Source organism: Acanthopagrus latus, chromosome 17 (assembly GCF_904848185.1).
Source record: "Acanthopagrus latus isolate v.2019 chromosome 17, fAcaLat1.1, whole genome shotgun sequence".
In the NCBI taxonomy this organism is placed as follows: Eukaryota; Metazoa; Chordata; class Actinopteri; order Spariformes; family Sparidae; genus Acanthopagrus; species Acanthopagrus latus.
The window spans coordinates 9823210-9849697 of record NC_051055.1 but is presented as its reverse complement, the minus strand read 5'-3'; the positions used below and the strand labels follow the sequence as shown (position 1 = coordinate 9849697).

Below are 26488 nucleotides of genomic sequence, written 5' to 3'. Positions count from 1 at the left end.
GCTCTCAGCCATACCAGAATTAGCTACTAGCTAAAATTCATCTGTAGTCCTTGGGCAGGAACAAATAACATAAATCTAACACAGACAAGCACATACAAAAAAAAAAAAACAAGCAGCCTTTCAAACAACAACAATAACACAGTTCCACACTCTTAAAACACAATACAACACAACAACAAGAATAAAATCACAATGTTAAGATACAACAAGACAATGCTAGGCTACAACACTGAAAAGATTACAAAATAGTAAGCTAATGTTTGAATCTATGATTGGTGGGTGCATAATTGAGTAGATGTAAGCCATGATTTTATCTTAGATTTAAAACCAGTGAACCTACTAATGTCTCGGGTCTCGTTTCGTACCGAGTTCCAATAATTAGTGGCTCTGACAGAAACGGCTGATCTGCCAAACTCAGTACATCTGTGCTGTACTGCACAGTGACGTCTGCCTGTCGTCCTCGTTGTTCTCTTGTCTGAGCGCAGTGATATGAACGCCTTTAACGGAGGAGCAGCCAAGTGGAGCAGTTTTTATATATTTTTCTTTAATTCTGTTTATTGTACCTATAAAAGACTCACTGGAGGCATCTATATCGTCTGTGATTAAAACATCTCTCCAATCAGTTTGACTTGGTTCTTCCTTGAATGCATTAATGTCTTGTTTCCTTACTCCATAGGAGTGTTTAATTATCTCTTGTTGGTAAATAACCCTGTTTTTTGTTAACTTCCTTGCAAAAAGAGTCATATTGTGATCTGACAAACCAGTGAGAAGGTTATTAAGATTTAAGATTAAATAATTCTCTCAGGCTTGTTACTAAAGATGAGATCAATTTGTGTTTTCGAGACATTTGTTATTCTTGTGGGTCCATCTATTAATTGAGTCAGTTCAAACCGATTTGTAAGTGCTCTTAGCTTCTTTCTAGTTGCTTTTTCAGTCCAATTTAAATTAAAATCGCCAAGAGCTAGACTACTATTCTTTCTTTTTGTCTAATTTTTTAAGCAGGTTCTTGAAATGCTCATAAAACGTGACGTCAGATGACGGTTGTCTATGCACGCCAATCACATTAAATGACATCTGCTGAGACAGGGTGATAGTGATGGCAATGAGTTCAATTTCATTTACACGGTAGACCAGTTGCACGTCTCCAGCGAGGAGAAGGGTAGTCAACAGGTAAGCGAGCAGCTTTCTGTGTAAACGTGAAGCTTCATCGCTCGTATGGTGCAGTTGCTCGTCCATCTCGTAATATTTCCGTGTAGAGGGTTAATCCGCTCTATTCACTGTGTGTGACAGGTTGCATTGGTGGCAGTGCAGCGTCTCGTGAGATCATCAGCTGATTGATCCCACAGCCGCGGACCGAGAAGATCAGCAGCACTCCAATGTAGATCAGAAAAGCCGATCGCTGTATAAAGTCCTCAGTCCCCGGTCCATGCTCCGTGCTGACGACAAAAAAACAAACAAACAAACAAACAAAACAAAAACAAGCATCCTGTCACCAACCGCGGCGCTGAACTGAGATTACCTTGGCAACATGAGCAGGCTGTTAACTCCAGATGCAATGCGAGCCCCCTTAGACCGCACGTGGGCTTGTTTTCATCAGAAGCCCAGAAACCAAACACAACTTTTTTGCAACTTTATATTCTATTCCACTACATTTCAGACTCAAATATATTACTTTTTACTAGAACATATATTTAGTTAATACTTACTTTTCATATTCAGAAAAAATGCTGCTATTATTATTATTATTATTATTATTATTATTATTATTATTATTGTTGTTGTTGTTGTTGTTGTTATTATTATTATTATTATTATTATTATTATTATTATTATTATTATTATTATTATTAGTGGTAGTTGTTGTAATGTAGTAATTTTAATGATTATTATGTATAAATAAGGACAAATGTAGGACATCCCCAGAGGTATACTCACAAGATATCCTGCAGTATATAAAGTAATTAAGTTTATCTCCAGCTGCTAGCTGCACAGTTAAGTGATGAACACATGAATGCATCAATTATAATAATCCAGTGATATAGATATTGTCCTGAAAATAACCATTCTGCACAATGAGTAGGTATACTTTTAGCACTCTACTTTTTTGGTAGCATTCAGTATATTTTTATGCTTTATACTTTTTATACTTTAGATTGCAGAATGAACTTCTACACTGAACTGTTGGTGCTTTTACTTTAAAAGATTCAAAGATCTGAGCACCAGCACTGCACATACTGTAGGTGGCAACGTAAGACTAACCCTATAAGCCAAGACACTAACCCAGTGTCCCATCCCAAAAAACTATTGAATCTATGTCTAAAAGGAAGAATGAATCCTACATCCAAATTAATTTGTATGTATAGTCATCTATTATTTTTTTCGCCATATGTATGATCTAAGTATACTGTTGCTCCAGGAAATGCATTTCATGTGCCAGCGTGCTTTTATTCTGAAATCCATCACCGGTGTTTCACTATTCTCTCTGCGTCACTTGACACTAATGAGAGTATTTCATCAAACCGCCACACTTGGACAATTCGTGTTGTTGCAGCCGCAGCAGGGGCAAAACATAGAGAAGTCCCGTGGACAATTCACATCAAACGCTTTGGAAGAAAATTTGTGAGATACCCGCTCAAAAAAAGGTATATTTTTGTGTTTTTGAAATCTCAGAGACCAAGCAGTTGAGTTATGGACCCCAACAAGTCTGCGAGCGCTCCTCCGACGGACTGGTCCGGTGAGAAGTCCTCCATGGGCCAGTCGCCCCCACCGCCGCCCTACCACGACAACCCAGTGTACCCTCAGCCCGGCCAAGCGTACCCACCGCAGGGGCAGGTGAGCAGCCCAGCACCGGGCCTTTAAAACTAAAAATCAAATGTATTAGTTTTAAAGTATATGGGGAGATGCTGTGCAGTTAAGCGTTTGTTATTTATTTCCATTGAACTGTGAAATATGATAATGACAACGCAAAGAGTTTTCTCAATTAGCCTCCATAATGTCAAGTAGTCTTAAAGCAATTTAAACCGCGTAACAGTCATTTATCAATTTAATTACTGCCGACTCCACCCTTTTTTAAAAAAAATAAAAATAAAAAAAATAAATTATAATATAACCAAATAATAAAAATGATGATAATATAAACACTACTTTGAAATGTATTATTAACTATTGTTCCCTGGCAGATAAGTGTGAGTGGGTTCTGTTATTGAATAATAATGAACTAAATCTCAGTTATTGGTTAGCTCAGTATGTTTTGTCATGTATGTATGACTGTAGGATCTAAATATCCAAGTTTAAGTAAAACGAATGTGCTTTTCTTTTTCACACATGATAAATAAATCAGCAGTAATTCCTGTAACTGCGATGTCATGACCCGTTAAATGTAATTCTGATGGGAAAGGCAGCCGGAGCCGCCACTGCGATCACCCCGCCCTAAAGTATTAGATTCATTTTCAGTTCATTTGTGCTCACGCACACATCACCTGCAAGGACTTGTTTTTGCCAAGTTCTATGCCACAACCCCCCCCCCATGCCTGTGGCCAAATTTGCAGTTTCGTTTCACATGAAACCTCACCTGTTGTACACGACTCCCATGCTAGAATTGTGGCATCAGTTGTGTTTGACTTCACCATGCCTGTTTCCTGTTGACCTGACAATGAGTCTGAATTGTATTTCATGTGCGCGTCCCTCAGGGCTATGGATCTCCGCCACAGTATGGAGGTGCCCCATATGGACAGCAGCCGTACCCCGGGGGTCAGCAGTACCAGGGACAGCCAGTCGCCGTTGCTGTCCAGCCCACCGTGTACGTGACTCAGGGCCCTCTGGCTAACCCTGTCAATGACTACTTGGGCTACTCCATCTTCACCATGCTGTGCTGCTGCCTGCCGCTTGGAATTGCTGCCCTCATCTACTCCATCTCAGTGAGTTTGAGTCACAAGCATTTATATTCTTTATGGGCTGGTGCACAGCCACGCATACGCTCTTCTCCCAACTCGGATCCAAGTCATTTAATTCTGAGTACATGCCAATGAAAAGTCTATCCTCCAGCTGAACAAGGCATATCTATGAGAGAAGCGCTAACCAAAAAGTGAAAAAAATACCAACGATTTTCTGTCGGTCACTTTTTAAATTACGACCTGCACTTAATGGATTATTGCAGGGATGGAGAGATGTGTTAAAATTCCAGTAGAACGGATGCTGTCATGCATTATACAGATTATGGGGGGAAAAGGAAGATCTTCTGTTGTTAACATTATCAAAGGTGAAAAAAAGACGCTCATTGATGCTAGATGAGAGCACCAGCATCTCTGACCAGAACAATGTATGCATCATTGACTCTGCGTCAAACTGCTCTTGAAACTAGAATCCAACTGTAAAACTAGGCAGTGCCGATCAAATATGAATCAAGATTCTGCTAGTGCACAACATGCAGTATCTCTCATTTAAAATGTCTTCAGAAACAGAGAGAGAGTGTGACAGGATGCCACTAAATCTTTACATAGCAAACAGTTGTTTGCTGCTTTATTGATGCTCAGCATCTCATGTATTTAACCTTTAAAGAGCCTGGAAAGTAAATATACACGTTATTATTTAGATTTCATGAATTGGGACATAGGTGGTGTTCAGTTCCAGTTTCAGCACTTAATGAATTCAGCAGTAATTGACAGGTTTGGGGAAGTATGTGTGATGTTCAGGAAGGGGTGGAGGTCTGTGAGACACCAGGGAGGATGTGAACAAAAAACAGACAAGATGTTTTTGTTCCTCTATGTTGTAACCGCTTAGAAACAATCTGGCCTGAATTGCTTCCATACATTGCATTGTCTCAAACACCTCCTCAAACACTGCTCCAAGAATGAGATGGTTACAGAAACTTTCATTCACCCATTTTCTTTAAAACTTGTTTTAATGTTATTGTTTTCGCTTGGTTTTCATCTGTTTATCTGTGTCTCTTGTGTAGTTCTCTGGTGTCTTTATGAAACATAGTTGTAATACATTCTCTCCTGCTGGTTTGAGAGTCTAATGTTATAGACATTAAGGCATCAAGTTTCTTCCACTCCCACAGTGGTGAAAATTAACTATGTAATACAAAAGATTACTCTGCTCTGTGTTGTGAAACTTTTAAAACGACTAAATGATGTTACTTCGGTCTTTAGTATATATGTAGTCATGTTTTTGTTATCTGAGGTAACTCAAAAAGTTAATGGGTTTGTTTTTGCCCTGTATCTCATTAGAGAGGTGTAGCCGGAAAGTATGCACTTCTTTAAGAGAAAGAGTTGGTCAATTGTTTCCATGTGGTTGGTGTTTACTCGTCAGAGTCAAAAAACTCTTGTGCCACTTCCTACACCCTTCTTCAACTGATTAAAAGCCAAATTTAACATTTATTTGGCCCTAAAACATTTAAGTACCCTGACTGAGAGTCTTACATGCATATGGAAAGTTGTCGTTAAGGGTGCTATGCTATGGTAAATCTCCCATGTGGTTTGACTTGTTTCTGCACAGTGTGTTAAGTTATTAAATTAAAAACTAGCAAATGTATCATATACTGCAGAAAACATTCAGATTACCTAATCCTTGAAACATACGCAAAACTTGGAGAGATAACAGTTGGTATGTTTGCTTGTGTATACACACAGACATACTGCATGGTGCAAGTGTGTGTGTGTGTGTGTGTGTGTGTGTGTGCTGGAGGCAGACTACTGACCGTTGCATACCTTCTATAGTAGTAAACTTTATTTTTAGACTTACTCCACATTTAGCGTCCAGTGTTTACCTTGACAGCAACACATAGAAAGGAGTCCCACAGCCAGACTGTTGACATGGCTGCTGTTTCTTTGTCTCTGTCGTCATACACAGAGGGTCTCTGTTGTTCCTACAGAATATACGAGCTCAGCCCTCTCCTGGTCTTTGTCGAGCAGGCTGTGGTTACAGAGATATATGCAGAGAAAAGTCCATTAAATATGCCATCTATTCTTCAGTTATATGCCACCAGGTTATTTGACTGGTGCCTGTCTGCGACATGAGACTGACTGCGGTGACTGTAATTTAGAGTATTCACTCAGCCAGCAGCCTTCTCTAATTTGGTCCTCCAAAGCTGTCACAGTAATGAACAGATACTGTATGAGGTCCAAAGATGCAGGACTGAGCAGCGTAAACACGATGGTAAACCAGCATCAGTTATACCCTACTTTGTTTGCGTGTACCTAGAGCTCGACAGCATGGCCTTAAGATAATATTGTGATATGACATGTATCTCAGTATTTTGAAATCTCCTCAGAAGTACTTCATGAATGCTAGGAGTGGGCGGCAAAATCAAATATCACAATATGTTTGAAAAAAATACCTCAATATTGATAATGTGAGAGTATTGTAAAAATGACTGTTGACTGTTTAGTTCTGTAGAGTCAGATGACTGATGAATGTTCCATTACTATTTTTGAAAGGCATGGCTATTTTGAAAAAGGTGGTTATTTGGGGAAAAATGGTTACAACACTGTGGAAATAGGGACATTGACTAAATGGAAGTTTGAATAATTTAAATGTTATTATTTTGTGGCCAGACGGTTTAAAATGTAAATGACACATCTGGTGTCTGAGTTATGCTGTCTTATCTATTTTGAATAAAAATGCTATTACTGTAGTAAAATATCAAGATAAGAGGTGGTTCCAAACCAAGTACATTATTACAAAGCAGTGTACAAATCTGTTACATCTGCACAGTAATCACACTCCACTCCAGTTGATGTAGATTTTATAAAAAGCCTTTTCATAAAAATGGAACTGCACAGGGCCTCTTTGCAGCTCTAAATGGGAGCAAAGACTAACTGATTAGAAAACATGAACTTCAGCACGTAGACTGTGATTCAAGTACATGTCAACAAACTTCACTCAATATGTTTATGTTGACTAGCTGGTCCAGTCTAAACCAGTCAAAAACAAATGATCCAATGTTGGGCAGTTTATGTAAAGCAAGGTTTTTGATATACACTGACACTGATGTACACTGTATGTGATAAGTTAAAATAGGTTGAGTTTAATCTTTTGTGAAAGTTTTAGCTGCTTGCAGGTCCTGTTTGCATTGTTACCATTGACAGCATTCACAGGATTATTGTTGATACTGAAGATAGCCTAAAAAAGGAAATGATGATAACAGTGCGAACGTTTTAACAAACACTTTAATTCTATTATGTCCTACATGTATCCTGGATGGACAGCGAGATAGCTTAATCACTGGAAAACATTACTTGTTAACCTGATTGTGACACTGTCCACCTACTTTTTCTCATCCACTGCAAACAGTACAAAGTACAGTGTATTTGGAAAGGTCTGATCTACAACAGGATAAATACACTTGTTTTAATGAAAAATGTGCCTTCTTTTTGGTGCTTAATAGATAACTGATATTAGCCAGCCATATGATAATAACTTCCTAACTTTCATTTGTGAAAACTATTTTATAAATAATTGTCATACACTGATCCGTATGTTTTGTCTGTCTGATGTCACCCAAGTTGCCCGATTGTCTTTGCATGCACTATGCATGATTGTGAAAGAGTTGAAAAACTGCTCAGTGTTGGTGTACATTGTGCTTGAGCTTTCCTGAGATAAGCCTGGCAGAAACAACCCTATTATGACCTCATTTGTTGCCTTATTTACTTTTACTCTGGATAGTGTGCCTACCCAATCTTCCAAGTTTCTCTCTTAACAGTAACACTTCTAATTCTAGATTCCACCTACTACCCAAGGAGTCCAGTTTCCTCTTCATCTGCTCTAATACATCTGTCTTGCGTCTTTCCTCTCCATGAATGTAGGCATATTTATAAACTTATGATCCATATTTTTCTCTACATCTGATCTTATGAAGAACCTTTTTTGAAATGACAAAGACCTTCACCTACAACGCAAAAGGTTACAACAGCAGTTCCCTTTCCTGTGCCTGGTGAGTCAAATACTGGAGCAAGAGACTTAAACACGAGACCTTTCCAAAGTCAAATTATTCTTTCTGAAAAACACAGTTACTTTCCATGAGCACCCTGTTTGTAAGATTGTACAGTTGCTGCATGAATGAATAGCAGAGCAGCCCTGAAACAAAACATGCACGAGTTTCCTGGAGTCACCATCGGGAATTTTGTCCTGATGTGAACTCAGAAACTTGATAAACCTATTGAAAGAATCCATGACATTTAGAAACGATGGTGTCTTGTATACTATGCATCGCTGTTAAACTGAACAGATATAATGTGTTTTGTTACAAAAGGGACCAAAGGCGTATCTTGGTAGTTCAGTACTATCGTATTTTTCCATAGCAGCTCCTGCAAGGTTCCGTTCCTTTATTTAATGTACAGTGCAGCATTAATTAAATTAACTTAATTAGATCTGCAGTTGTCAGTTTGGGACAACAGCAGAAACAATACAGCGTCAGCAGTACAAAGCTGTGTATATACTGTAGTAATTTGGCTTTTATGTGCATAGCTGGAACATATTTTCAGTTTCCATGACGCGTTAACACTAACAATGGGACATTTAATCGTTCTCAGTGTCAAGAAGGGTGACTGTAAGAGCTATTCTGATTGGGTAACTGGTGAGGAGTCAGGAAAGTTTCAGGTTATCATAGCAGTAGTCATTGCAGCACATATGTATGTATGTCCAACTACAAAATTGTATTCATTTTGAACACTGGGTTGAAAAGTATGAAACAAAAAAACAATATAATAAATAATAAAACTTATTAATTTATCCCACATTTTCTCAGCTCCGTGAGACTAAATGAAGGCACGGTGGTCACCTTGAATGTCTGTATCAGATTTCATGGCTGTCCATCCAGTAGTGGTTGAGACTTTTCACCCAAATAAAAAAATGTGAAACTAGAGGTGAAGTCAGGTGATTACCACAATCATCCTCCGAGGATCATGAAATCCATCTGAATGTTGTTGACTGAAATGGTGCACAATCGAAGAGACCAACACTGCAGAAAGAGCTACTTACTAGTACAACATAAAGTCAACCATATTGAATCGTTGGATCCTCTTACATCGTTGGATCCGTGTGTGTGTGTGTCTGTGTGTGTGTGTGTGTGAGCATCTGACGAGACTTTTCGTGCTGACTGGCCTGAACTTATCACTGTATCACGTAGAGAGGAAAGGGAAGTCCAACCCACCCAGGAATTTTGTTGTGTTGTTCAAATATTTGGCCCCACAGCTGAAGTGTAAGCTGACATTTTAGCATTAAAAGTTGATCCACATAATTTGCTTTAATAACAGCATTTTTAGGTGGGACTTAAGTTGTCTTGTGCTAGCATTTATGATGTTTGGAGAAGTTGTCTTTGTTTTGGTATGAACCATTGTCATCAGTATGTGGACACACAGGTGCACAAAGACACAAACACACACTCACTTATCCTGGGTTCCCACTGGTATTTGTCAAAAGTAAAGTGAACATATTTGGATGTGTTTTCTTGGGAAATAAAATGTTTTTGATTAAGGGTATGCAACACCACAGGGTTTACACTGCAATCAGCAGTACACTGAATTCAAATCTGTATAGCAGTTAAAAAGCATTTGATGATCCTCAATACAGCTTCAGGAGTGACTTAACTTTTTGATCTAGGGTTTCCTGAAAGTCACACTTTCTAGTCTGTCACTTTTGTGCAGCACCTCAAGTCCTAACTGGGTGGGGTAGAAGAGATACTAACATCAATTAGGTCTATTAGGAGTAAACCTTATATAACTAATTTCAGGTAGGTATTGTGTTGAACAGCTGACAGTTTTATTGCCATTTCAGTAATAGGCAAAACATTCACAACAGACTATGTCTCTCTGAGTTCCACTCCCCTCAAAACGCAAATGCTCCTTTGATATAGGAGTATTAGGAGCTTCAAAAGTTTCAGTTTTTGGTGTGCGGAAGTGTGTTCAGTGTTGGTCACTGTGTTACTTCATTCAGAATGAATGGATCAAGCGAATCTTGCGTCCTCTGTGGGCAGGTCCTACGGTTGGCCACACCACATCCATGACCAGTCTTTTCAAGGTATTGATAACTCGACAGAAGCACGTTCACAGCTCGTTGCCCTCATAGAAGAGCAGCTTATTTGCACTGATATGATTAAATAATCAACATTTTAAGATTGTTTGCTGAAGTTTCCTTCCAGGGCTTTCTCAGTCTTACAGTGCTTGTAAACATAGATTTGTTTTCTAATGAAATACACGAGATTACAGATAAAACTGCTTCCTTGTTGTCAGGACAATGTTCTTAGTCAACTGATTATGTTATCTTGTTATCTGATCACGAAATGTAACATGAAAAAAAACTTTCATTGCCTCCTCTAGGAATATCTCTGCATGAGTCACATTTCATTGGCTATAGTGATTTGTTTAACAATAACGACAACAAATCCCATGACCCCAGTGTTCTACTTATAATTACTGACTTCTAATTAATGATCTGTGAATAGCATTTGAAAAAGCACAAATTGTGACCATCATATGGTCACGTTTTATGGTCATCTAATCAGACGATCAGGCAATATTGAGACCCTCCCTTGATTTCCCTTGATTACTGAAAAAGAAAAAAAAAATCAGGCACCATCCGCTAGTGCTCCTGTCCAATTATTTAGTATAGATCAGTGGGAGTGGATGGCTTATTGTGTCTCCATTTGCCTCTTTCGTGGCTACATACTGAGGGAGCTGAATGAACTGGGAGGAGATGGAGCCAAGAGTCACAACAGGAACATACAAGAAAAAAATGAAGTGCAAGAAAAGTGGCCAAGACTTGGGGATTAGGGTGAGGAAAGGGACAGAGAGACACTCATATGTTGGTTGTGGTGTGTATTAAACTATGTGTGTTTTTGCATCAGTTTGAGAGTTTTTGCTGGAAGGCCAAACAGAAAGGAAGGCAGAGACGGATATGAGATTGGAGTGAGAGTGGAAAGTAGAGAGGGAGTGGTTGTAAGATACAGAGCTGGCCCCTGGAATCTGTCTCACTTCACATTTTCTTTCTGACATTTTCAACCACGATGGACAAGAGAGCAAAGTGAGGGAAGTACTGTACAAACCCGATTGGAAATACTGACTTGGTGCCAAATTGTAGCTCACATTTTTGTCTGTAAAGGCTTAACTGCTGTGGAAGGCAATACTTTTTCGAGTAATTTCCAGAAAAGAGAATTATTTTCTATTGAGATTTGGAATGCTGAACACTGGAGTGTCCAGACAAGCGACGCTTTTGTCAGGATCAGACATCAGCACTCTGTGTCTCTAGCACCAAGCCACTCCTCGCTCCTGTTACAGCGTCATCAAACGGCTCTTTGTTTTCCAAACCATAAGCTCTTCCTCAGAGCTTATCTCTTATTGACAGCAGATGAACATCCAGACAGTAACTTTCATGGTTTGTACTTCCTGTCCCTCTGCAGAAACCACGTCACTGCAACAACAGTGCAACTTAACATCAAGTTTACTTGATGCTGCAACTGCCAAGAATATTACTTCCATTTAAAACTCACTGACTGCATACATCTCTTATTCCAGTTACATTGCATTAATGATAATTAGACCAATGTCTGAACAAGCCTTCAACTCAAATTCTGATTTAGTAGAACAAGAAATAACCCCACAACATAGTGTAGAAAGCAGCTACAAATTATGAGAGACGTAACTGTTGCAGTTTCAATGGTTCATTTTGACATGCTTGCTCTTTGTTACACTAACGGTAAACACTGTACATGTACACCATTGGTGAACAATGTGAGAACTCCCTCATGAGCTGAATGGGCAGACTAATTACACAGAAGTATTCTTACTTTGCCATTTCTGAATATAGCCATCCAGAAAATTATATCATTTAACATATGCATTGCTCTTCTCGCACACTGCATGCTGTTACGCTGCCAGAGATTCAATCCCCACTGGAGGCAGCTATGTGTTAATATAAACAGAGCTGCAGAGAACAACATGAAGGCAAACACACATTGCCTGCCAGTCAAGAGAGTGCTGAGTGATGAAAACTGAAATACATTAAAATACAACATAACAACACAGCAGACTACAGAAAAGTCTCTTTAACTTGATGGGCCTTGAAGACTGCTCAATTAAGTTTCAGATAAGTAATATTCATCATTTCTCTAATATGAATTTCAAATATAAGTGTGTGTATTCTGTGTTGCAGTTGAAGGTGTAGTGAAATACTGAATAAACATGTAGCTGTGACCACAGTTAATGTAAATATTTGTTCAGCAGTGTTTTTTTCCTTTGCTCAACATGACCTAACAGGAAGACAGTGCTGCATTGATTGTGGCATTGAGGCATCTATAACAACCCACAGCTCGGCCTCTCACAAACGAGCTACTCATCTAAGAATCTTCATTTCCCAATGTAGCTTTTGAATTACCTCTAACACCAGGTAAAATCCAAGTAAACTTGGTTGCTGCCATTGACTCACACCCCACACTCAACTTTCTTTTCAAGTATATATATATTACACATACAAAAAAAATTCTATAACATCTCAGAGAACTTTGTGTTTGTTTGTTATAACTTCCATTTAAAATGTACCGTCTATTTACGTTCTTACTCATTAAAGCTGCATCAACTGATGTTTTTGGCCACTTTGGGAAGGCATAGAAACAAAAGCTGTAAACTAGAGCTGCAACAGTTAATTGACTAGTTGCCAACTGTTAAGTAAATAAAAAACAGTTTTGATAATTAGTTGATAGCTGTGAGTAATTTGTTAAAGGTCCTATATTATACTGTTTTTCATCGATTTCACACAGCTGTCAGAGGTCCAACAACACTGTATTAGGTATGTATTGCCCCAAACCCATCTGTGATCCTGAATTTCAACTGTCTAAAAGTCGCTCAAGTGAACTCCACTGAGAACTTACCCTAGTGGTAGCATTCGTTAATGTTAATGGTGGATGTATTGCTATAATGCTGTCGTTCAACCATACCAGTTTGACCCAGAATCAGATCCAGGAGGAGAGGCTCCTGAAGAGGTACAAACTCTGTTGCTGCAGCAGGATGTTTCAGAATGGTTAGTGTGTCTGAATATGTTAGTTGGTTCATATGTGTTGTTACAGTTTCTACCATGTAGCTAATGCTAGCTCCTGCTAACAGTAAAGGCAACTTACAGTTCTTCTGCAACAGTAAATATTATCAAACCGCAGCAACACTTACCTGTGGCTTGGGGCAGTTGCTTGGTCCGCTATGGTTGAGACTGATCCTTGTACGAGGGTCAGTGTTGAGGTAAAGCCAGCTTTGTACTGACCCTCGTTACTGAAGCAGTCCGATGTGAAGTGGTTAGCACACACATACAAGCTAACACGAACTGTAGCCGGCACGTTGTCGTTAAAAATGAAAGGCAACCACTCTCTTCTGTTGTTCTGTAGCTGGGACAGAATATAGGCACTTATGTTGATTTTTACAACCAACAACAGAGCTACTTGCGTGTCTAGCTCTGAGCGACGACATTGCAAAACACTGCTATCTTACCGCTGGACACACTGAACTTCACCTCTGGGATGAACGTCCCCCTCTCTGATATCTCCTATCACCGCGCAGAGGAGGTTGGCTTATGATAATGACTCCTTTCGTTACATACCGACAGGAGCTGAATCTGAACAGCCTGTAGGAGCACCATGTTACCAGTGGGTGGGCTGCAGAGACCATGCAGGAGTCACTTGTTTTCATCATTCTGGGAGTTGGCAGGCTCAGGGAGGACCAGCTTATATATGTAGATACCAGAGAAAACGTGTTTTTCATAATATGGGACCTTTTTAAGAAAAAAGTTTTTTTTTAAATTCTCAAATTTCAGCTTCTTAAAGTTGAATGTTTTCTGGTTTGTTTACGCCTCCACACAGTGAATTAAATATCTTTAGGTTGTGCACAAAGCAAAACAGAAGTTATTTTGGGCTTTAGGTCACACTAATCAGAATTCATAATTTTCTGACACTTTATAGACCAAACAACTCATTGATTAATCGCGAAGATAATCAATGGATTTATTGATCGTTAGTTGTAGCCCTACTGTAAACACTTTTCACATTATTTTTTGGAAACAGTTGCCTGTTGACAACACAGAGAGCAATATCAGCATTCATCCAGAGACATTTACTTTTGTTGATACATTTGAAGTCCATTCCACTCCTCATTAAAATGATCTTGTAGCAGCTAAATGCTCCCATCTGTTTGCCAGCTAATTTTGATTCCGTGTCATTAGGGTTCATCTCAGAGAGTTGGTTTATTATTGAGTTATTGGCACTAAAAACAGCTGCCGACCAAAATATTGATTTTTCCACCTTTTTCAGGTGAAATGAGTAATCCACCTATTATAGCTATGAATCACTGATCACCTGGCCTGACCTGGCCAAATTATGGTGAACTATAAATATGTCCAGTGTTTCTTCCATCCTGACTACAACATGTTGTGTCCCGTCTGTCTTGGTGGGCGTAACAGCAATCACAGTGCTTGTTTCTGTTTTGGGCCTCACCCCAGATAACTGGACTATAATAAATCCCAGATGTGAGATTTTAAACACATACCTAGTGGACCCTTTGAAGCTGAAAATCACACAGAGCTCACTTTGAAGGGGCAGGCGTCCCTGAAATAGGATGCGGCCTCGAGACTACGTCTATTTAGCAGCCACATGAGCCTAAAAAATACCTGTTGAACACAGAGCCTGTGTCTCTGCATCTGTATGTAACTGTGCTTGGTATGAAAAGGGGGAACATGTGTGTCACAAAGAGGTACAGAGTGTCAAAGAGTGGGATGCATTTCCTTTCGCCATAAGCCAGTCAGATGAAGGCTTGGGGCTGAATAAAGGATCGAGCTGTCTGAGTGAAGGTTAGGGCTGTGGGGGATGTTTGGTCGTGAAACGTACCAGCTAATTGTCAAAGTGGTACTAACAGTGTGGGAGGAGGTGACAGACTGAGTGGAAGATTGAGACTGAGAAACATGTGAGAGAAATTTACCGTGCGATGTCAGGCTTGACTCTGGATTTTAGTTTTTGTCTTATCTTGCGTGGGAAATTCCCTGCGGTCTTTTGAAATCTATTCCATTCTCTTTCTTGAGCTCTCTGAGATTTTCTCACAAATTTCAGCCCACTGCTCTCTCTACCCCATCGTCACTCACAATGACTACGACTGCTCTAATGCAGAGGATGTATGTCTCAAACCACAGAAAGACGCACTCACACGCAGACATTACTGCAGGAGAAATCAGAAAGGGCAGACATGAAGATAGACAGGCAGACAATAGGGCAGCAGCAGCAGGAAAGCTGAGCCAATCTACAAGAAAGCATCTAATGCAATTTGAGCACCAGTGTGGCTGTCTGTATAATATGATTGAAGGATATTGGCTTGCAGGATATGAAGCTGTATCCATGCACATATTCCTGTTCGTCACTAGGTCTTATTTATTTGTATGAAACAGCCTCAATAACAATTCCTACAGAATACATAGAAATTCAGATAATGTTGTAGTTGGCTTTGGCAGGCGTTCTTTTATTTAGTTGCTGTTATTTTTTTTTATTATTTTTTTTAAACCAATGATCATCAATGACCATATAGTTGAAATGTTTGCCCATGTGCAAATTTCTAACTTTTGCAACTTTGTCCCATTTTTTGTGTAACTGAACGCTGTTTCATTACCAAATTGCATACTCCCACATTGGAAACCATAATGAAATGATAAGATAAATATGGACCCATAGTATAAAGCGTTTAGCCTTTGTTGTTGTACTTGCAAAATGATGTAAGAGTTTAATTGTACGATGATATTGGTACAGATCCCTGCGCAGTTCCTCCTTGTCAAATGAGGAGGGAGTGGGAAGTAAGAAAAAGGTCATGACTCAAGAAATCATGCACAAATTGGCCTTTGTCACTTGAGTGCGATGTCATAATGTTCTGCAAAAAACATAACTCAGGAACAGAAGGGGAGATTGTGATCATACTTCACATTTGGTCGTGCACTGAATTGGTGACAGTGAGCTTGGGTGCCCACATTGAAACTGTGCTGATTGTCCATATCTTCTGTCCTGTTCAGTTGAACGTGTCGGAATCGTCCATGTTTACAGTTTGTAGATTTCTTTGCAGCAACGAGTGTTAGACCAGAATCATCATTATTGGCCAAGCATGTGAACACACAAGGAATTGAACAGTTTTTGTTTGTTTTTTTCTTTCAATGAGCGTCAAGGGTGTTTCTGATGATTATCAATTATCAACTGCTTCTGTTTAGAAATTACTACGTGCTCACATACTCACTCACTTGTGATAATGGGTGATAATGGAGAAGTGAATGCGTGGAAGGAACTTAACAGCTGGGTTTATCAACAGCTGGAGATTGACTCCCACTTCCTGAAATCTGCTGTTGATTGAGAAAGATGTGATTTTCAAACAACCAAAGAATTTTCTCTGCATGAAAAGGACTTTTTTGTGCTGTAGAAATTCACTGTTAAGGTTTTTTAAGTAGAATATCACAGATTACCATTGAATCAAAAAAAAAAAAAAAAGAAATGAGCTAAACATTTTTGGGGGCTTAAAATTGTAGTTTCAGGAAGTGTAAACTGGTCACTCACCACAGACTGTTTCACAAGATTTTCTTTCTTATTTTGTTCATGATTCAAGGTTGCATGCCAGTTACAATTGACATTAGCTTACCGAAATGTTCCCTTTTTGTGCAAGTTGTTGTGACCAAAGTGTAGTTCTTCAGTTGCTTTATGAATCGATGAACGTCAAACAAAAGAGGTTTTGAGTGTAGAGATTCTGACAGGGTAGCAAGACAATGCGGGGAATCTTCCATTGACAACACGTGTTGATCCATAAAATACTGCCAATAATCAGCCAACACATTTACTGTATTTTGATTTGAAATTTCAAGCAGCAGCAGTTGCACAGCTGTAATCCCACTACTGCAATTCCTCATCAAAAAAAACAATGGACAAATATAATGCAGGTGGGGGATAACAGGGGAAAGTGTGTCTAATTGATCCACATTTAGGGGGTAATGTTATTTGATCATAGTCACTGTTATATATAATCATAGTAACAACGTTCTTCCCTTGTGTTTCAAAAAAGTCAGTAAACCAGCTAGATGTAAATCTCAAACAGTATCAATTTTTGCTTCAATTGCAGAAAATATCAAGTGAAAATATTAGTTTGAATCTTTTTATTTTTAATGTGAATTCTACACATTAAACCGTGTAGTGATTTGACAGCACTGCAACAAGAGTGCACTCTCTTGGAACAGCTCCAGACAGCCTCTTTACCTGATTCAGGGTTTGAGTCACAGTTGCTCTTGTTTGCCTTTTTATTGATTGAGCTGTCTAACCTTGTTGTGGAAACAGCATAAATTATGTCGGGTTTTTTTTTTATTATTCACTGAAAGCAACTGGGGATGTGGGAAGAATGAGACCAGAGTGACAGTTTCAATATCCTGTTAAACTACGAGGAGGCTATCCCATCACCCTTAGCTATATGCAAGGCGTGTATGCTTTTACTAAAAATATTTAATACGCTTGATGTGAGAGAACAGGAATCTAGAATAGTGAGAAATGCGCGAGTGTCAGTTCTTCCTTTTAAGAAAACAAACTTCTTGTGTACTTTTGTGGAGGTATTTTTCCAATATTGCGATGTATGTTCACTGGTAAACACACACAATCAGACCCAATCGCACACACTTGGAGATGTGGTGGGGAGTGAGAGTTGGACTTTGATTTGACGAAGACGGTGACGTGTCAAGAATTTAAAAATGTTTGCAATCAATTTTTGTCTTCCTTGACATACCTTCTCTCGCCCAAAAGATATGGTATTCTCAATATGAACTGCATTGAGTGTAGACGGCACCATATTTTGTTAATCTTACAGTTTACTGGAACATGTATTCTGCAAGATTTACTGTCAGCCCTACCGCAGCAGTGGGGGAACAGCAGAAATGTGTGTCACAGCTACAGGTTAGGTACAGTGTGAGTTGGGTTGTTACCACCAGTTGTTACCACAGGGCTGTATAGTCGCCCTGGTTTTTAACAACATACTTGAGTGTTTGTAAAAATCTAAGACTGGAGAGTTTTTTTAAAAGCTCTGTATTCAAAGTGAAAAGCACCGTGTAAATGGAAGGGTGAAGTTTAGACAAAAGATGCATTTTTAGTTATCTAAATGACTACTGCATTGTTAAAAATATCAGTATGTCAACTCTCCATAGTCTGTGGACTGTTATGTTGATTACACCGTGCCAGACAGGGATTTTTATTCTTACAATATCAGTCAAGGTGTTTCACTTTCATGTGCCAACACTCATCATACTACATCATAACACTGCTGGCTAAAGTTTCACTGTAGGAATTGAGACATCTGGATGTTTTTTCTGTCAAAACTGCATGATTACCCTTTTTGACTGTCAGGACAGCGAAGCATTTATCTACTTCTTTTGAAATTCCAAATAAATGATGATGTTACTTCCATTCCTTCTGAAGGGTGTATATAAGCAACTGGTTGAAATGAAAACAAGTCTTCCATATCAGCTTCATGATATTACACAGTTGTGTTTACAGTACAACTGGTGTCCTCTGCTAACAGTTGAAGTGAGACCGTATTTTTAGAAAGAAATAAGCTGAATATGAAATCCTTTTCTACTTGGAAAAAGTGAGTAAGGTCCTCTCCAGCAACCTGCAACCTCCAACTGTCTCGCCCAGCGAAAGGAGCTGGCAGAACAACTCTCAGCGTCGTGCCTGATATTGTTGACTTGATGAAATTGTTTTTATTTCATCATTTTTTGTGTTTCCACCATGGGTGAGTAGGCTACATTGTTAAATTATTTCATGCTTGTCATTTCATTTGTGTTTTTGTCAATATTTCTGACTTTGTTGTGCTGAAGTGCAGAGTCTGCACAGGATGCTTTATTGTGAAAATTGACACGATGCTCTATACTCAAATCTGTCAACAATAGACTTGCCGCTTATTTTCCAAGGGGAGAGCCACTTCTGGGATGCTCCCGAAACACACTGTGGTACACCTGGTGAACCACACGCATTCTCTAGAATCCGATGGCTACATCGTGGCCTGAACGTGAGACAGATGTGCTGTGTGGGATCTGGGAGATAGTTGCATCCAGCCTCCAAAACTTGAAACAAAGTCACCAGATTAATTATGCTAAGGACAATTAGCTAAGACGACAATGGTGAAATAGAAAAGATATATATTATAACATATATTTATATATTATTGGAAAAAAACACAAAACTATCCAGCAGAAAAGAAACATGACCATTATCAATATCATCGAGCATCTCAGGTTAGCTAACTGGTCAGGTTTAATAAGAAAATAATTAACAGGACAGACTGATCACTATAAACTGCTTTAAAATGCAGATTCATTTTAAAAAGTGAATTAAAAGCTCAGGTCTGAGCCACCCATACTGTGATTCAGTAAACCAATCTAACCTTATGTTAAAACATTTGTTGCATTACATTTTTCTGTCATCTTTTGTTCTTTAACCCCCCTCAGTTGTCATTTAAAATATTTTTTTCCCCGCCTTTTAGGCCCGTGAAGCCAACTACATTGGGGACAGGGCAGGAGCGGAGCGAAACAGCAGGACAGCCAGGACACTGAACCATGTGGCCGTGGGAGTCGGCATCGGGTTCCTCATCCTCTCCATTGTCTATGTGGTCGTTTTCGTATCTATGCTCCACAACTAAATCTCTTTCAACATCTTCCCCATAGTACTAGTCCCCATTACTTTCCCTTACTGTAGAGACAACCACTACAACTTTCCAAAGATTCATATTTCACCTACACGTTTTGTAGCTTTTCATTTGCTTTCTGTAATCACATTTCAAAAATCACGACATGTCAAATGTTTTTCAGCATTGATGCCTTAGGAGTTCAGTGTCAGTATAGTGTTGCTCCACCACAAATGCAAACTTCAGGTACTAAGTGAGGACAGTTTGAAACTTCATGTTCAAATAGCAGATGATTACCAGTAGAGTTTGCACAGTTTCAGATTTCATTTTGAGTGGAGTTGAGTTGTCATTTCTGCAACTGGAAGAGATTTGTCTGATGGCTGGAATATTACTGCCCTGAAACAGAATTATTGGCTATAAATATGCACTAACACCCTCCAACCCTCTTGACAGTATGCTAACATAGTATTGCATATAAAAGAAACAACAGAAACAAAAATGCTCAGAGGAGGGAGATATTTGGCTTTGTTTAGCTCCTGCTGCACTAGTAACAAAAACAAAGGGTGGGTCTGTTTCCCATCAAAGGTTATCTGATGTGAGAGTGCACGTTATGAGAGCATCTAGTTCCTTTCTGCACCAAAGTCCTCTTCTTTATTTCAACTGTAGAAGACTGCAAAGCTTAACACTAAATCAGCAGAAACTTGGCAGCAGTAGAGCCAATACACAGCCAGTTGCTCGATCACTGACTCTGGCTCACCTATTGTGAAAGCTGTGGTGTGTTATGAAGCCTGGGTGTCGTTTGCCATGAAATGTCTGTATGGTGTTTATGTAACGAAAACTGAATACGTAAGATTTTGCTGTATACCAAATTTCTTTATAAATAAAGTTTATTGAGAGGAAAAAAAAAAACACTTGTGCTGTCTCATCTGTGTATTATTTTTGTCTGAGTGTAACAAGGTTTTTTACCATACATAAGGACATTTATGTTACAGCTGCAAAGCCGAGAGTGGACTAACACATTCTTAACAAATGGTAAAACATTTGTTAAGAATGTGTTAGGGTGACTTCTGTCTTTCTGCCTACTCACCTCCTCCCGATTAATTTATACATGTTTCAAGTACATCTGCAGTCCCACCTCTGTCTCTATCTATCAGTTTGTCTGTCATGCTGTGTGTGTTTTCACAGGAAGGTGAACTGGAAATGAGACAGGGAAATGGTTGTCTGTGCTGATAAACAGAATTCTCAGAAATAACCACAAGACCTGCAGTTACAGCTGGAGGGTTGCCACTTTACTATGCTGAATTTCTTGAGAACTGCAGGATTTAATGTGTCAGAGAGAAAGCACTTGGTTGATGATGAATGGTCTCAACATAAAGGAAATACTTTCTGTTCGGTGTTGAGGCATTGCATTGCAAGGGCCTCGGAAGGCATTAAAAAGCCTGACATTTACTTAACATTTATAACAGAATGTGAAGGAACAAGTGTGTTGATGTTATGTAAAAAGTCTGCTGGAGTTCGCATGTTAACCATCTGGCCCCGCCCAGTCACATCCCTTAAAACCACTGTGTACCACCAGAGAAGAAGTCAAAAGTAAATCACCTCCGTACTGTCCCAAATCGTCAAACTGACCTGCGTCGGCCTTGGAGGCTGTGGTCAGTCCCTGTTTGGCGTCTTTTGATTTGAAACCAATACAGCAAGTGTTTTTTTTTTTTTTAACAGCGACAATCATACTTCCGTGGCTTTGGAGAAGAGAACGATGTGTTGAAAACATTTTTTAACCTTCTACAGTCAAACAGCAAAACCATTATAGTTTCAGTAAGGTCACTGACCACCGACTGTTTTGCAAGTGCATTTTTATTTAATTAATGTAAGTTGTAATATAGTTAAATGCCAGTAAAAACTAAGATGTGGCTGACCGAAATGCCTTGTTCCTGGCTGATGGTATGCAACAAGTTGTTGTGAAATTCAAGTTTTTCCATTGCATTATGAATGGGGGAGTGCAATGAGTCTGTCAGGTCAATTTGGGGAATTTCCATAACCTCACTGTATAAACGTACTGAGCGTAGCAGTGATACACAACTCACATGATGGTCTGAGAACTCTGCACAGTGGCGGGGGTTGATCTGGGACTTTCTACTTCTGTCATCACTCACTACGCGATATGATATTGAAACAGTGTCATACCATGTGTACATTTACTTGGATAATAGGATAAATTACATCAAATTGATCCACTTTTAGGGGTTTGGTATCAAATGATTACAGTTACTGTTAGTAAGTAAGAAACGTGGATTAGGGCTGACTCAAGGTTCTGATAGTTTAACAGAAGGTGGAATATATAAAGCAAAATGATAAGCTAACGTTCATCCCTTCTGTGTCTCATCATTCAGTAATCCAAAATATATACAGAGTAATGATTGAAAAAGCTGAATCTTACTGGGACATTATCCAGTACAAATAGCGCATGGTCGTGAGGACAGAGCCGCCGTTTCTGGAACAGGGCACAGCCATCAAGCCAAACATTTGCAGATAATCATGACCAGCTGCACGACAGCTGCCTGGGCCTTCTCACGACACATACAACACACACGCACATTCACTGGTACACACACACACTCAGACACAATCACATAGACACAGAGATATGATATGGGTGTAGGAGTGAGGCTTGGAGTTTGATTTGATTAGGCTGTGGGCTGGTCTCTTGTTAAAGGCAGAGGGCTGCCCGATGCTCAGATCATCCTTCTAAAATGGCGCGTTGCTTCGTCAGATCTCACAGCAGGATGTGTTTTCAGAAAAACTTAACAACAGTGAGAAATGCATTTTTATTGTTACAACATGTGTCATGTTTATCTGAAAACATCTGCATTCAATATTTTATCTTCCTCTGTCTTTTAAATGCTGAAGGGTATTTGAATTGCTGAAATAAATAAGGCTTGAGTTTGTATTTTCTGAAAAGAGAAGGTGTGCTCAGTATCAACTGCATTCAGTGTAAACTGTACCATATTTACCTATTCTCACAGATGAACAGTTTACTGGAATATATACTTAAATCAGAAAGATTACTTTCACTTTCACCACAGGTAGGAACCAGCGGAAATGCATGTGTGTCACAGCCACAGGTTGCTTGTGACGTGGGTTGAGTGGTTACCACAGATTTTCTTTTCCAGACCTGGCCGGATAGTGGGCCTGGTTTCAGCAACTGTTGAGACTTTGAGAACCTCACTTTTCCACGTCATCAGCCTGGAGAGATTTTAACAAACAACACTGTTCTCAAAATGAAAAACATGGTGGAAATGGATGGCTTAAGATCAGACACAAAGAGTCATTTTTAAAGTGAATCCATATTACTACATGTCAACACATACTGTGGATCTAAATCAGTTATTCTACAGTGTCAGCCTGAGATTCCTCTTTGTATCATCTCAGTTACATGGCATCACATCACTGCTGGCTGAAGCTTGACTGTCATTATTAGGCCACCTGGTTGGTTGGTGTTGTTGGTTTTACTGACAGGACAATCAAATGTTTATCTAATGTTCTTAAAGACATTTCATTTCATTTCAGTTATATTGCACAGTAATAATGACTAACATAACTGCTCCTTTAAGATGTCAGTCCAAATGACAAACTGAAAAAGAATCATCACCTGACTATGCAGTTCCATCGAGCATGTTGGCATCTTTCAGCTCATTCGTTTCTGTTATCTCACCATCTTCTACCACCAAGCTACAGTCAAAGTTAACAAGTAGCTGGTGAACATAGTGGAGGATTGAGCAATTAAAGATTCAGATTCCCATATGTTCCTCAGGAGCTGTTAGCATAGAAGTTCGCCATATACACAGGTGGTGTAAAAAGGGAAGCGGTGTAGTGTTGCAGGATGGAGACTCAGCGGAGACTCTGCAACTTTTGAAAGGAGAAGTGAGTTGAGTAGAGAACTCCTAAGCAAATATAAAGTACCTTACATCTTACTATGTCTGGTAAGCTTATCCTGTCTAATGTAAGCTAATACTTGCAAGCTAAAGACTGGTAAAACTAACACTGGGGAGTTGGACTGCCAACTTTACAGAACCCCTCTACTTGTGCCAGTCCACTGATTTCAACGTTTTTATGGAGAGGAGGGGCACTGAACTAGATTCTGTTCATTATGGGTAGTCCTGATCTCCCTTTCCACCACCCACTGAACAGACAGCAGACCTCACTCGCTCAATTTCAAATATTTTTCTCACCATCAGACCCGTGAAGCCAACCACATCGGGGACCGGCCTAGGGCAGAGGAGAACAGCAAGACAGCCAGGAGACTGAACCACGCGGGCCTGGGAGTCGGCATTGGGCTCTTCATCCTCACCGTTGTCTACTATGCTGTTATGATGTCTCGTTAAACCTGTTTCACCATCTTTCATATGTCTAGTCCCCTCTCTCATTTGACATAAGATCACATAACCAGACCACATCAAGAACGCTATACTGGTCTGCGTTTTTTCATTCAAATGTGTTACCCTGAAGTTACCCACTGGCTAAAATACCTTATAGAGATTATTGATATTATTATCCACAGTAGATGACCATCAATTGTGAACAGACTGCAGAAGCTCTTTAATTAAATTGTTGTTTCTGCCACCAAAACTTTCCAAAGATTCATATGTCACCTATATGTTTTGTGCTTGTCATTTGCTTTCTGTAATCACACATCAAAAATCATGACAAATGTTTTTCAGCGTTGATGCCTTAGGAGTTAAGTGTCAGTATAGTGTTGCTTCACCACAAATGTAAACTTCAAGTATTATCCAAAGAGTGTTTTGTATGTTCAAATAGCAGATGATTATCAGTACAGTTTCCACAGTTTTCAGTTGAAAGAGATTTGTCTGGAGGGTGGAATATTACTAACCTGAAACAGAATTATTGGTTGTAAATATGCACCCAATAACACCCTCTAACCCTCTCGACAGTATGCTAACATATTATCATATATAAAAGAAACAACAATACTTCAGAAATACTCAGGAGGGAGAGATTTGGTTTTGTTTAGCTCACACTGAACAAGTAACAAAAACAAAGGGTGGGTCTGTTTCCCATCAGAGTGTATCTGGTTAATTTTTGCATCAGAGTCCTCTTCTTTGTTCAAGCTTTACATGAATCCAGAGTTCCACTCAAAATCCAAGACTTAGCAACAGTGGAGCCAATATGGCTACACAGCTGGGTTCCTCAATCAGTGACTCTTGCTCACCTCTTTTGAAAGCTGTGGTGTGTTATGTGGCCTCGGTGTTGTTAGTTACGCAATGTCTGTATACTCTTTTCTTAACAAGCTGAATATGTAAGATTTTACTGTATACCAAATCTCTATTCATAAAGGTCAAGAATATTGAGAGAAAAAAATGCTTGCACTGTCTCATCTATTTACTATTTAACTCGGCACTTTGTTCTTCATTACTCATCTAAAGTTTTGTCATCTTATGTCAGTCACTGTGGGTGTATGTGTATTGAAGGTGCAATATGTAAGAATTAATAAAAAATTCATTCATTCATTCATTAAAGATAAAATTAAGTCATACTATCGACAGAATATGAAGGCAGTTTTGAAGATGCTATGTATTGAAGTGAAGATATATCTAGTGATGTTAGCGTGCTAACCTGCCTCTTCCTCCCAGCGTTACGAAGCGTCCTGTACTAGTGGTGTGAACGTCAACACTCCCCTGGTAGTCCAGCTAGCTGCATGGCTAACTGAGATAAAAAAGCGAACAGTAGCTTCAGTTATGGATATATAAAAAGTATACAAATTATGAAATACTAATGGTAACAATGGTGATATGCTGCCCCCATTTGTTGGGAGTGTAAGTCCAAGGCAAACACTCATGACCAGTGATTTGAGTACCATAATGGAGCCAGGTAAGTCATTGTGTTTTTCACCACAGGGTCCTGCAGATGTTTCATAACAAAAGCCTTATTAAATCAAGGGATTCTGCAGATGAGAAAAATCACAAAAAATAATGAGGCACTGTAGTAAAATATAACCAAACATGCATGTGTATACTCCCTCAAACAGAGGGAATAAGAGATTATTGCTTGACTCTAATATACACCCACTTCAAATAAAGGCAAAGTATCAACTGTAGCTAATGTAAATAAACGCCCAGGCCACAATTGGAGAAAATACAGTATGTGGTATTAAAAGTTTCAGTATGACCCTGGCCTCTTTTGTTTCATATTTAAAGAGCAGACATGTTAACTGCTTCAGGGAGTTTAGTGTCAAAACAGAACTGGAGAAAAGAATGGCCGTGCAGATGTGAGAGCACAGTCAAAAATGTGAAGCCTAAGTCTTTTCTGTCAGCGTGCCAAGGCTGTTACCGTAAATGTTTCTTTTCCTGCTTCCCTGCTCTCTCAGCCCCACCCTCACTTCTCCTTTACCGTCCCTCCCCTCCTCTTCGCCACCACACTGCTCATTCCTCCGTCAGATTTCCATAATCTCACACCCTTATCTTACCAACTGCCTTCCAATTGTTAAGTCCTTACTTGCTTCTTGCCCTCTTTCCTCCCCTTTCTCTGACATCTTCTCCTTCTGCCCCACACTTCCTTTATTCCCCCTCATCTTATTATTTTCTCCGTTGCTGGCGTACCTCCTCGAGGATCTCCTTTTACAAAGATTTCTCCTGGCATTTAAAATGTTCCCTCCAGTTTACTACTATCCCACATCCTGACCATGATGAGCCCACACCTGAGCTTTTGGCCTGTTGACTGTTCATACATGATAAATATTCTCTTTAAAATGTTGGTTCTGGACTGATTCATTGATATAATGAAGCAATGCAACTGAGCTATCCTTTTGATTTTGTGCAGCT

At 39.3% G+C, this 26488-nt stretch overlaps 1 protein-coding gene across 4 annotated transcripts; it reads left to right on the top strand.

The window, feature by feature from the left end:
* The first annotated feature begins 1028 nt into the window (after window positions 1–1028).
* On the top strand, window positions 1029–25028 carry si:dkey-33i11.9 (synapse differentiation-inducing gene protein 1-like). 4 transcript variants are annotated; one of them, XM_037073581.1, is made up of 4 exons: window positions 1029–1170; window positions 2671–2832; window positions 3690–3917; window positions 19512–20563. In XM_037073581.1, exons 2-4 carry the CDS (start codon window positions 2689–2691, stop codon window positions 19665–19667), a joined length of 528 nt encoding a protein of 175 aa, XP_036929476.1. In that variant the 5' UTR covers window positions 1029–1170; window positions 2671–2688; the 3' UTR covers window positions 19668–20563. The 4 variants fall into 4 exon arrangements, with proteins under 4 accessions (XP_036929476.1, XP_036929477.1, XP_036929475.1 ...); XM_037073582.1 differs by lacking the exon at window positions 1029–1170 and adding an exon at window positions 1291–1378; XM_037073580.1 differs by lacking the exon at window positions 1029–1170 and having other exon boundaries at window positions 2514–2832.
* The last annotated feature ends 1460 nt before the right edge of the window (window positions 25029–26488 follow it).

Excerpts from the sequence above, each read along its gene's own strand:
- si:dkey-33i11.9 (XM_037073581.1), top strand. The coding sequence starts at position 2,689 with ATGGACCCCAACAAGTCTGCGAGCGCTCCTCCGACGGACTGGTCCGGT. Across the intron at positions 2,833-3,689 it reads CGTACCCACCGCAGGGGCAG|GGCTATGGATCTCCGCCACA; the intron begins GTGAGCAGCCCA and ends CGCGTCCCTCAG. Across the intron at positions 3,918-19,511 it reads CCCTCATCTACTCCATCTCA|GCCCGTGAAGCCAACTACAT; the intron begins GTGAGTTTGAGT and ends CCCGCCTTTTAG.